This window comes from Tachypleus tridentatus, chromosome 1 (assembly GCF_004210375.1).
Source record: "Tachypleus tridentatus isolate NWPU-2018 chromosome 1, ASM421037v1, whole genome shotgun sequence".
NCBI lineage: Eukaryota > Metazoa > Arthropoda > Merostomata > Xiphosura > Limulidae > Tachypleus > Tachypleus tridentatus.
The window spans coordinates 8,859,940-8,872,727 of NC_134825.1; the positions used below are offsets into that span (position 1 = coordinate 8,859,940).

The 12,788-nt window shown below is 34.7% G+C and overlaps 1 protein-coding gene across 7 annotated transcripts in view; it reads right to left on the bottom strand.

Moving 5' to 3' along the window:
• Window positions 1-2,971: 2,971 nt before the first annotated feature.
• The window catches only part of LOC143239538 (uncharacterized), a 34,226-nt gene continuing 24,409 nt past the window's right edge, over window positions 2,972-12,788 (bottom strand). For all 7 annotated transcript variants that reach the window (XM_076480824.1, XM_076481069.1, XM_076480917.1 and 4 more), the window contains exons 6-8: window positions 8,746-8,796; window positions 6,135-6,191; window positions 2,972-4,049 (exon numbers count right to left, since the gene is read on the bottom strand). In XM_076480824.1, coding sequence (XP_076336939.1) covers window positions 3,379-4,049; window positions 6,135-6,191; window positions 8,746-8,796 — 779 coding nt within the window. In that variant the 3' untranslated portion in view covers window positions 2,972-3,378. The remainder of the gene's footprint in view (window positions 4,050-6,134; window positions 6,192-8,745; window positions 8,797-12,788) is intronic.

The following is a 12,788-nucleotide window of genomic DNA, read 5'->3' on the forward strand; positions in this document are numbered from 1 at the left end:
TTTGACCTGTATCAACTGTAATGGGCATGTTACAGTGAGAAGTTTTTTGACCTGTATCAACTGAAATGGGCATGATACAGTGAGAAGTTGTTTTAACCTATATCAACAGTAATGGGAATGTTACAGTGAGAAGTTGTTTTGACCTGTATCAACTGTAATGGGCATGTTACAGTGAGAAGTTTTAACCTGTATCAACTGTAATGGGCATGTTACAGTGAGACGTTTTGACCTGTATCAACTGTAATGGGCATGTTACAGTGAGAAGTTTTGACCTGGATCATCTGTAATGGGCATGTTATAGTGAGAAGTTGTTTTGACCTGGATCAACTGTAATGGGCATGTTACAGTGAGAAGTTGTTTTGACCTGAATCAACTGTAATGGACATGTTACAGTGAGAAGTTGTTTTGACTTGGATCAACTGTAATAGGCATGTTATAGTGAGAAGTTTTGACCTGTATCAACTGTAATGGGCATGTTACAGTGAGAAGTTGTTTTGACCTGTATCAACTGAAATGGGCATGTTACAGTGAGAAGTTGTTTTAACCTATATCAACAGTATTGGGCATGTTACAGTGAGACGTTTTGACCTGGATCAACTGTAATGGGCATGTTATAGTGAGAAGTTTTGACCTGTATCAACTGTAATGGGCATGTTACAGTGAGAAGTTGTTTTGACCTGTATCAACTGTAATGGGCATGTTATAGTGAGAAGTTTTGACCTGTATCAACTGTAATGGGCATGTTACAGTGAGAAGTTGTTTTGACCTGTATCAACTGTAATGGGCATGTTACAGTGAGAAGTTGTTTTGACCTGTATCAACTGAAATGGGCATGTTACAGTGAGAAGTTGTTTTAACCTATATCAACAGTATTGGGCATGTTACAGTGAGAAGTTGTTTTAACCTATATCAATAGTATTGGGCATGTTACAGTGAGAAGTTGTTTTGACCTGGATCAACTGTAATGGGCATGTTACAGTGAGAAGTTGTTTTGACCTGTATCAACAATAATGGGCATGTTACAGTGAGAAGATGTTTTGACCTGTATCAACTGAAATGGGCATGTTACAGTGAGAAGTTGTTTTAACCTATATCAACAGTATTGGGAATGTTACAGTGAGACGTTTTGACCTGTATAAACTGTAATGGGCATGTTACAATGAGAAGTTGTTTTGATTTGGATCAACGGTAATGGGCATGTTACAGTGAGAAGCTGTTTTGACCTGGATCAACTCTAATGGGCATGTTACAGTGGGAAGTTTTGACCTGTATCAACTGTAATGGGCATGTTACAGTGAGAAGTTGTTTTAACCTGTATCAACAGTAATGGGCATGTTACAGTGAGAAGTTGTTTTGACCTGTATCAACCGTAATGGGCATGTTACAGTGAGAAGTTGTTTTGACCTGTATCAACTGTAATGGGCATGTTACAGTGAGAAGTTGTTTTGACCTGGATCAACTGTAATGGGCATGTTACAGTGAGAAGTTGTTTTGACCTGTATCAACTGTAATGGGCATGTTACAGTGAGAAGTTGTTTTGACCTGTATCAACCGTAATGGGCATGTTACAGTGAGAAGTTGTTTTGACCTGTATCAACCGTAATGGGCATGTTACAGTGAGAAGTTTTGACCTGTATCAACTGTAATGGGCATGTTACAGTGAGAAGTTGTTTTGACCTGGATCAACTGTAATGGGCATGTTACAGTGAGAAGTTGTTTTGACCTGTATCAACTGTAATGGGCATGTTACAGTGAGAAGTTGTTTTAACCTGTATCAACTGTAATGGGCATGTTACAGTGAGAAGTTGTTTTAACCTGTATCAACTGTAATGGGCATGTTACAGTGAGAAGTTTTGACCTGTATCAACTGTAATGGGCATGTTACAGTGAGAAGTTGTTTTGACCTGTATCAACTGTAATGGGCATGTTACAGTGAGAAGTTGTTTTGACCTGTATCAACTGTAATGGGCATGTTACAGTGAGAAGTTTTGACCTGTATCAACTGTAATGGGCATGTTACAGTGAGAAGTTTTGACCTGTATCAACTGTAATGGGCATGTTACAGTGAGAAGTTTTGACCTGTATCAACTGTAATGGGCATGTTACAGTGAGAAGTTTTGACCTGTATCAACTGTAATGGGCATGTTACAGTGAGAAGTTGTTTTGACCTGGATCAACTGTAATGGGCATGTTACAGTGAGAAGTTGTTTTGACCTGGATCAACTGTAATGGGCATGTTACAGTGAGAAGTTGTTTTGACCTGGATCAACCGTAATGGGCATGTTACAGTGAGAAGTTTTGACCTGTATCAACCATAATGGGCATGTTACAGTGAGAAGTTGTTTTGACCTGGATCAACTGTAATGGGCATGTTACAGTGAGTTTTGACCTGGATCAACTGTAATGTTTTGACCTGTATCAACTGTGAAATGGGCATGTTACAGTGAGAAGTTGTTTTGACCTGGATCAACTGTAATGGGCATGTTACAGTGAGAAGTTGTTTTGACCTGGATCAACTGTAATGGGCATGTTACAGTGAGAAGTTGTTTTGACCTGTATCAACGGTAATGGTTACAGTGAGATTGTTACCTGTATCAACTGTGATGTTACAGTTGTTTTGACCTGGATCAACTGTAATGGGCATGTTACAGTGAGAAGTTGTTTTGACCTGGATCAACTGTAATGGGCATGTTATAGTGAGAAGTTGTTTTGACCTGGATCAACGGTAATGAGCATGTTACAGTGAGAAGTTGTTTTGACCTGTATCAACAGTAATGGGCATGTTACAGTGAGTTGTTTTGATCTGGATCAACTGTAATGGGCAAATTACTAATTTTATTTGTTGTTTCATTATTACTAATATTTTTATGAAACATCACAGTGAGGTAAAGGGTATAAGTATAGTGTAATTATCTTATTCTGGTAACAAGAAATGTTTGTGCTTAAACTCTAGAATGTAAGACACAACAAAAATATTATAAATTTTTAATAGTACTTAAACTAACTGAACATTGATTGATATGCAAAACAGCATATTCTATAATTATCTAAATTGTTTATTGGTAGAAATTTAAAAAAATCCTCAAAATAAGTTTAGAGAAATCACTGTGAAAGGTCAGTTTAACATGACATTAGCTTACTTATCTATTATTTATCTTTCATTCAGTTAATATCTAGTGCTTTTTAACACAGAAAAAAACACAACTTAAAATAATTATGTGATTAGAGCATTTATTACACACAAAAAATGACAAAATGATGCATGTTTAGAAGAAAAACTAAACAATATTTCAGAGAATGAATATGAGAAATGCATGGATGATCTAAATATTATATTTTGAAATCAAGACTTTACATTATGGTTCAACTTGCAGGTGTTTACGTGTCTTCAGAAAACACTTGAACTAGCTTTTCTAAAATCTGCATCCGATCACTGTGCATCTTTTTGATAGTCTGAATGTAACTGTCCTCCTCTTTTCGAGGCCGTTTTCTATCGCTAGATTCATCTGGTGTTTCAACTTTATCAATGCTTTTGCTTTTCAAGGCATCTCTTTCTTCCTTTTGTATTTCTTCTCCTTTGTCGAGAGAACTTTGAGTAGACTCTTCACTGATTACAAGAGATGCTTCACTATTTCCATTTGACATTACAGAACAACCACTGGCTGACTTTGAAGAAAACGGTACACTTAACTTTGTAGGGTTAAGCTGTTTTCTTGCAGATTTTGTTCCAATCACATTTACAGGAGAGTTAACATTCGTATGATTGTTTCCTGCTGATTTTAGCAAAAAATTAGGAAGCTCACTTTTACTTCCGTCCTGTACTAAACACTTTTTCTTGTTCGTTTCTCTTTTCCACTTTGTTTCACACTGATCTCCTGTTACATGAACGGAGCTAACCTTTGTTATAATCTTTGCAATAATATTCCATGCTTTTCTTTTTGTTAAACGTTCTCCTTGAACAAAATCTTCATTAAAAAGACCATCATGTTTTTGTCTTAAGGATAAAAGCAACTTCGTCATTTGAGGACTCCAAGCTACCAACCTTCCACCTAAATAAAGATAAATGAATGAAAATTTTTGTTTTTCTACAAAAGAATCAAATTATCAAATATTTTTTTTTATTTTTTAAAACAAGAATACAGAGTTTGTCTAATAGAATATTTATTCACATAAGTCTGAAATTTTTAGTGATGTATAAAAAGTTAAATCTATCAGAACACATCCTGGACATTTACACATTCCACATTCATTATAAGTTTTCATCAGTTAAAGTATTATCAAATATTAATTATATTTCTCTATAGTAAGCAAGTCAACTGATAGTAAAACTTAATTTTTAACAAGAAATATTTAAATCGAGTTTAAATATAACTGAAAATAGACACTGGTGACATGACTCAATGAGTTTTAATATTACCTTCTCATATCAAAATTTAAGAGAAAAAGGCAAATCTCAAATCTTAGACCTTTGTAGTTTGTACCTAATTTTACTGAATACACAGCATTTACAAACACTGCAATAGTAATAATTATTTATAAATATCTTTGATCTAGTAAAAAAAGTAAAACAAAGTTTTGTCTCAAGTCATTCTCCAGAAAACAAAATTTTAGTTTCTATCAAAACAAGACTGATCCAGAAGTAATGCTCTTAAAATAAAGATGTTAGTGATTATAACATGTTTATAACATTTGTTTCTCTGTTAACAAGTCAAAATTAAAGTTTGTCTGTTTCTGAGCATAAATCTACATAATGGTCTACTTATGTACTATCCACATGCACAAAATCAGATCTATTGCATTAAAGGTCCTCAGATTTACTGCCGAACCAACAAGGAGCACATTTAAAACTAAATAACGCACAACAAATCATCAAAGTAAAGTAACAGTAGTTACAAGTGTGATTACTGTCATACACTAGCCTCATATGATACAAAGCTGTTAAGGTTTTATTAAGTGGCTCTCTGAAGTTAACTTTGTAATTTCACAAAAACTGTTGTTGTATGTAAGTTATACCAGCAGTACAAAACACAGCAAGTTTTAAATTTGTGTATAGTGACTTTAAAAATATTTTAAAGCATATTATTCAAAGTTCCTTCCACAATGTAAGCAAGTATTTGTACTTTATTTCTCAAAACAAATTACAAGAACAAATACTTCTTATATAATGATAATTTTAAGAATGACACTGAAATGAACTGTATTATAATATATTTAAATATGTTTTCTTACTGGTGATGTATTAGATGTACATTTTGAACAACTAAGAAAACTTTCCTGGTTTTGTCACAACCAAGTTAGAAGCTTTAATAAACTAACACTCCTAGTGCTGGCTATCTTGGAAATTCACAAAGATGAGAAAGACAGAACAAAGACTCATAACTGTGCTACCAAACTCTGGTATTGAACTAAGACTATTGTGTGTTTTAATTAATTCTTACAAAATCCGATGTAGTTATTATGAAGCCTGATGAATATTCTACACAGCAATGTAAAGTTTAGTGAACAGAAATATGTTATTTTATAAAGGTTTTCACAATGACTTCAATGTATTATCATTGTCAAAAAATTATATGATTCTGTTTGTAGGGAGAATATTGCATAATTCATAACTTTAAATTAAGTGTTTTTAATTTTATTACATTAATTTAGTTCAACTTCAACCACACGAATAAACATTCATAGAGGTGAAATGCAAAAGAATTCCAACAAAACTTGTATATGCACAAACCTGAGAGTGAAAGTCATCATATGCCATTAAGGACAAATCTAGTTAAAGGTTCTTAAATGTGCATAATTCTGCAAGATTCGTTTTTCATTCCACTATCACTACTGTCTGATGAGACTTGGAGTGACAATAAGCAGATAGTCCATGGACCTACTTTTTTTTTTTTTTTTAGTGATATGAGCAAATCTATAGATTTTCACATCATAAATAAGTTAATATGATGCCAACAAATGCCCTTCTATAAACACTAATATTAAAACATATGGTAAGAATTGCTTTTCTCAAGATGCACAGGTTCCTCATTTCAATGTAGATACTTTTTAATACATACATCTCACTATTATAATCAGGTTCAAAATCACACATTCACTAGAAACCAGCTAAAACTGAAAATTATTCACAACATTACCTCTTGTGTTGTCTTCAAGTGAATGGACACTGTCACCCTCTAACCTATTTTCATCTTCTAAGTCAAGAGAAAAGAAACAATTTACATAAAGAATTTTTTTTTTAAATCCTAAACAATGTTTATGATTCCTCTCTTCATGTTCTTGTGAACTTAGGCTTAACTACAAGGAAGATTTTTCTGAATGATGCTCTCCACTAGTATTTACATACTTTAAAGTTTAAATGATTTTATTTGTGATTTCTTTCTCAAACACTGTTTGTGTACTTTTTGGAAAATATCTTTATTTTCATAAAAGTAGAATTACTTATATACTTACCTAATATTGTCAACTAAATCAACAATTAAACAAACACAAATTTAACCAATCTATAAGATGATTCCATAAATAAACAAATACAAATTAATTTACAACTGTAAGCCATGTCAATAAGTAGAAAAGCAAAAGGTAATATAGTTCTGTATACCAAGCCCTTAAGTAAACAAGCACAAGGCTATCTAGAATTGGAAGCCAGACCATAAAAACAAAAGCACAATGTTTATACACTGTAGTACTGTAAACCAAGCCCATACACAAACAAGGACAAAGTTATCTGATTTTATTCCCAGCTTAGCAAAGTATTAAATGAAACACAAGACTATAACTAGTCTCTAAATAGTATAACAACTGCTTTTTGTACATGTTTGTTTTAATGTTTTGTTATATTTACAGTTTTAAAAATAAACTTTTACTTTATTTGTTGTGTAATTCTGGACAAGCAAATTATTTGGATTGTGTTTAAGTTTGTTATAAATTTCAATTCACAGTCATGAGTACATGCATTTTGTATATACAGCTTAAATACAGGTTTTCCAATAAAAAACAAATTTAAATATTTGACTTTTCACCAATGTCTAATTTTAAAACTATTCAGTCTAACTCTGCAGAAAATCTTTTAAATCTACATATCTATCTCAGAGTAAAGCCAAAACTGTAAATCATTATTTCTTCTTTTCCTCTTATGTAGTTTGGCAGAAACAGTTAAAATTCCAGTGACAACACTGAATCTACTCATGATGCACCCCTTTAGTTAAAAGTCCAGTGACAACACGGAATCTACTCATGATGTACCCCTTTAGTTAAAATTCCAGTGACAACACGGAATCTACCCATGATGTACCCCTTTAGTTAAAATTCCAGTGATAACACGGAATCTACTCATGATGTACCCCTTTCCTTCATGATGTTGACTGGATTCTGCTTTCCATTCTATCATATGTACACCAGTGGAAATTATTAACAAATTTTGATACAAATTATGTAATGTACATGCTTGCCTCTCCACTTTATAGACAGGACAGATGCCAAGAATACACTAGACCATCTACATAGATTTAATACTTTGATTGGTTGCCAGCAAACCAATCAGACAGTTGCACACCAGCTTATTGGTCACTTCACTTCCTATGTTTTTGTTAAATAAGTCAGGACCTCCAGAAAGCAAAAACCTCAAATGTGTAGCAGCTACTAGTTTGGATAATGAAAGTTATTCCAACTGAAGTTATGTGTATCAAAACAGCAACAAAAATATAGTGTCACTAGTTCATCAGTAACATCACCTATATCCAAATGACTTGTAACAATTTGATGTCACTAGTTCATCAGTAACATCACCCCAGACAAATGTAACAATGTCACTAGTTCATCAGTAACATCACCTCAGCTATATCCAAATGACATGTAACAATTTGATGTCACTAGTTCATCAATAACATCACCTCAGCTATATCCAAATGACATGTAACAATTTGATGTCACTAGTTCATCAGTAACATCACCCCAGCTATATCCAAATGACATGTAACAATTTGATGTCACTAGTTCATCAGTAACATCACCCCAGGACATGTTTTGAAGTTAGTTTACATTTGGATAATTTTAGGAGGTGGTTTTTAGCAGGATACTGACCCTAAGAAAAGGATAAACATAATAAACACTACCAGAAGAGGAAATAGACAGCTGGAAAAATACAACTCCAACCTGGCCTGACCCAGTGTTGAGATCTGAGGGAATTACAATCAAAGTGGCTAAAGAGAAGGTCAACCAGTGGAATTGTAGAAAATGCTAAAAGTTATTTAAAATAACATACTATGCACTTAGAACAATAAATACTAAGATAGCATCTTGACTAAGGTTTTCGCTCTGATAAAACAGAGAACAAAGCACATACATATGAAATACTGACACATTTGGCCATACATTTCTGTGCTATAATTATGGTAAAAAGGTAAAAGAACAAATGGCTTACACATGAAATACTAATGTATTCAGTTACACAGTTGTATTCTGTGATTATGGTTTGGACCATTTCAAATCTATAGATGTAACAGATCTATTCTGATTCTATGAAAATAATCTTTCTTCTGTGATACAGTTTTGCTGCTTTTTTCACCAATATATCCTGTTTATTTCCATTATTGTAAACATATATCTTTTAATTTTGGAAGATGAAAAACAGATACTTTGAACTCCTTTCAAGTGAAGAATTTACTTTTGTACTTTCAATTTAAGATAGAAGTTTTAGTTAAATCTGGACAATAAAAAGACACCTTTAGATAGATAGTTTATAAATACCTTCCCAGAGCTCCGACTCACTGTAATCACCTGAGGTATGAGAATCCTCATCTGTCAGGGAAGAAAAGAAATAAAAAAAACTTTTTTCATATGCACACACTTTATTCCTGATACTAGAACAAAGATGATTTCATCAATTTATTTCTTATTTTAAATCTAACTAAACAAGTATGTTACCATTTTAACCAAAAACACAAATTAGAAGCTATAATTTTCTTACACTGAAAATTCATTCCCAACAACTACTTACTTCTGTCTCACATACAGCCATTCTTGTTTAGTTCTATCTTCCAACTGAAAAATTATTTCACACAACACTAGCCTATCACTCCTATGTACCCTCTTTGTTCACATTGTTTAACCAATTCATGCACATATATCCTCATGCTAAAACCTCCACCAACAGACATGTCCCATGCACATGTGACTCCATCTATATCATACTAATTTACTTAATTATCACTTCAAGTTTAGGCAGCAAAATAAGCACCAATGGACAGTGAAGAAGAAGGGTAGGAAATGTGAGTGGAAGTGAAAACCTGTAAGAAGTACCTTTACAGTGTTGGAAAACTATAACTTCCAACAAGGCACCTTACTTCTGCTCACATACATAGCTGAAACCCCACAATGAATAGGTTGAGGGGCTGGTGCAAGGGAGAAAACAGAAGCATCTACCAAAGGACACTCAAGAATGAACCTTCTAGTAAGAGGATGATATGTGGAGGGCTGCAACACTTCTGTACAATTTGTACTCTTCACCTAAATGTGGAAAATGTGAGACTGATCTGGGCAGACAAATCTGAGGAAAACAACCCAATGTGGATAAAAAAAAAAAGGTGTAGAGTTGTTAGGGCAGGAAAGACTGTATACAACAAGGTAAATGCATCAAAAATGCTATTGCTGAGAACTGACATACACACAGCAATAGGACAAAGATCATACTTTTGGTAAGTCAACTACAATCCAAAACTCAACCTCCGAGAACTTACCTTCAGGCAGAGGTAGGAAAGAGGATCATAATATCTTGTCCTCAAGTTCAACCAAACAGAGTAAGAAATCCCACCACCAATCTGTGAACAGGGCATATGTGAGCAGAGTGAATAACATATACATCCCTATCAACCTGACTAGAACCAGCCCAAATGCAGTAACATCCTCAGCCACTGAGGGGTAGCATAAGAGAATGAAGTGAAGCAACAACCAAGTGCACTCTTTATGGCACAGGTAAGTGCACTTGAGACAAACTGAGTGAGGGAGAAGAAACATCCAGAACATGTGTGAGAACTTATGTTGATTGATTCAGCTCTATATCAAAAATTCAACCACTAGGAACTGATATTCATGCATGGGGAGGATAAAAGATCCAAACTGAAGGGTTGAAATGCATTTATGCCATCACACTACATGTGTGAGTACATCATGTTGATTGGTTCAGCTCTAAATCCAAAACTCAACTGCTGGGAACTAACCTTCATGCACGGCAAGGTTGAGGAATCCCAATCATTTCTACACTTGCAGAACACCACTGCCCTACTCTCAACTAAACGGAGGCATTATTGTTTACTTTTCATTCAAGAGGATATCTCCATGGTCCAGTACCCCAGTGTCTATGGACTGGAAAGTAGTAAGGACCTTCTTATTCCACTGGAAGAAACAGAGAAAAATATGGTGGAGAGTCCAGAAGAACATTCACATTAGACACAGTGCAATGGGTGACCATGAAACCCTATATTCAAAAGCAGGCCAAACCCAATTTATTCAATCCAAGGAATGGCAGGAATTATCAGAAATTCCTTTATTCTTTAGTCATGATCCTGAATGGACATATTTATCTCACAGAATAACATACAGGCAAACTTGTGGAACACTCTGTCTCTAGTTTATGAGATTGTAATGAATAGTGAATGTGTTGTGGCCATGGAAATTACTAAAATGAAGTCAACATACTCTTACAGTGCACACTTTGGTACAATTCTAAGTGATGGAAGTATATCTGCACAGGTACCGCTCACCACAGAGCAGGATCATGGGCAAAACATGAGACAGGCCCCTGAAAAATAATATATACAAAAAAAGAAAGTAAACTTGCCCACTTAACAGTCTAATGGAAGAGTGAAGGATAGTGACAAGTGGAAAACCATATCCCAATGATGATGAAACTGTTACCCAAATCAGGAAACTGCAGATGAAAATATGAGGTGCAGTAACAGTGATTGACAGACAAAGTATCTCCAACAGGCAATGGGGCTGAGATGTGGGTAAAATGAAAGGTGCCTGATCAGAGTGAAGAAAGGTAGGAGATAATAAATAAAAGGCTAATTGAATCACAAGTTGAACACAATAAAAAGGGGGAGAAAATTATAAACAGAAGATTAGTGCAATGAAGGAATCCAAAGCATGTATGGGAACAAAAAAAATCATAATGAGATGAAACAGCTGAGAAAACCAGATATATGCCAGTTAGGAAGGATCAATAAGAAAGACTTGACCCCAAGCAACACAGATGAACAAGATACCATACAAAATACCATAGTTATAAACTGGATCTAATCCTGTCTGGATGTATCAAGAGTGATGACTGATGGATGATGAATCAGAGAACAAAAAAATCAAATGCATCCTATGGAGAAGTACCCCACAGGAGTCTGAGCCCCACTGAAAGTTTGAGGACCAAGAGGCCACTCTTCAGGAGAAAGTGTGTTGGGACTGAAAAGGTGACTTGCAACAATGATTAAAGTAATGGAACAAGACAAACCAGGAGACATATGTCAAGTGTGTGTGTTAAAAAATGAAGATCCACTGCCTCCAACAACATGAACAAAAACAAGTGACTCCTTGTTGAGCAAAATAAGCCAATGAACCATGATTAGCCAAATCCATGACATGGGACTGCTGGAAATGTCATGTTATTAACATGGTAGGAACTTTCACTCACTGATCATTGTACTGAAGACTCCCTGCTGATGAATCCATGCTTCCCAATTTTGGAGATTAGCTTCAGGGAAGAGAAACAATTCTGAACAAAAGGAAGGAAGTGATAAACCAAAAGATTTGGAGTATGTAGTCAATTCACAGAGTCAAAGAAGAAAAGTTAAAATGAACCCTAGAAGCAGACAATGGGTCATGGAGCTTCTCTTGATAATATCATAAATGTGCCATATCCAAAGGGAAAAGTGTTTCCATTAAGACCACATCCTCCAGTGTGTTGGAACCCTTCATGTAGTAAGAGAGTTAACTGTATTGGTATGGATAATAGAAAACTTTATTGAATGCATTCAAGGAGGAGAATGGATGGTCCCAATGCAGATGGGTGTATGAAAAGGAACTCTAGATGGGAAGAACTTATCCAACTGGAAAAATACAACTTCCAAGATGCTTGGGTAAGAAGCAGATGAGTATGTTATAATTATCCATTTGGCAGGAACTAACTGAAACCATATGTCCAAGTAGTGGTGTCAGTAGGATCCCCCAAGACAGGTAAATCACAGACCACCTATACAGAGCCAAAACCAAACAAAAGGTGAGACACAAAAATTGCACCAAAATATTTTATGAAAAACCTAATGAATGTAAATAAGAATAAGTACCACAGATATACCACAGGTATACAGTCATCCAATGAATATGTACCACAGGTATACTCAGTCATCCAAAAACTGCTCGACTAACTGTGATGAAAAACAATGCAGTAAAACAGGGAAGAATCAAGAAATGATTGAAATGGGACTAATTAATCCAAAACTGCAATCAGCATCAAGTATACAAGAATTGTGAAACCCACAGGTCTGACATATAAAGGGTAGGAAGGTGCCAGACATTGAATATGAATTAAGGTAGCTATGGCTGAGAATGGCACAAAACAGCAACCAAAATATAAAACATATCACAGATACCCATGTGATGCTAAAGAAATGGGCTGTTATAGTAAAAGCAGCAAGACTACAGGTTACTTGAAAATAAACATTAGCTAAGCCTAACTGAACTGAGAAGGACAAAGTATATCAATTGAGCTCAAAGTTACAAACTCCTAACCTAACAATAAG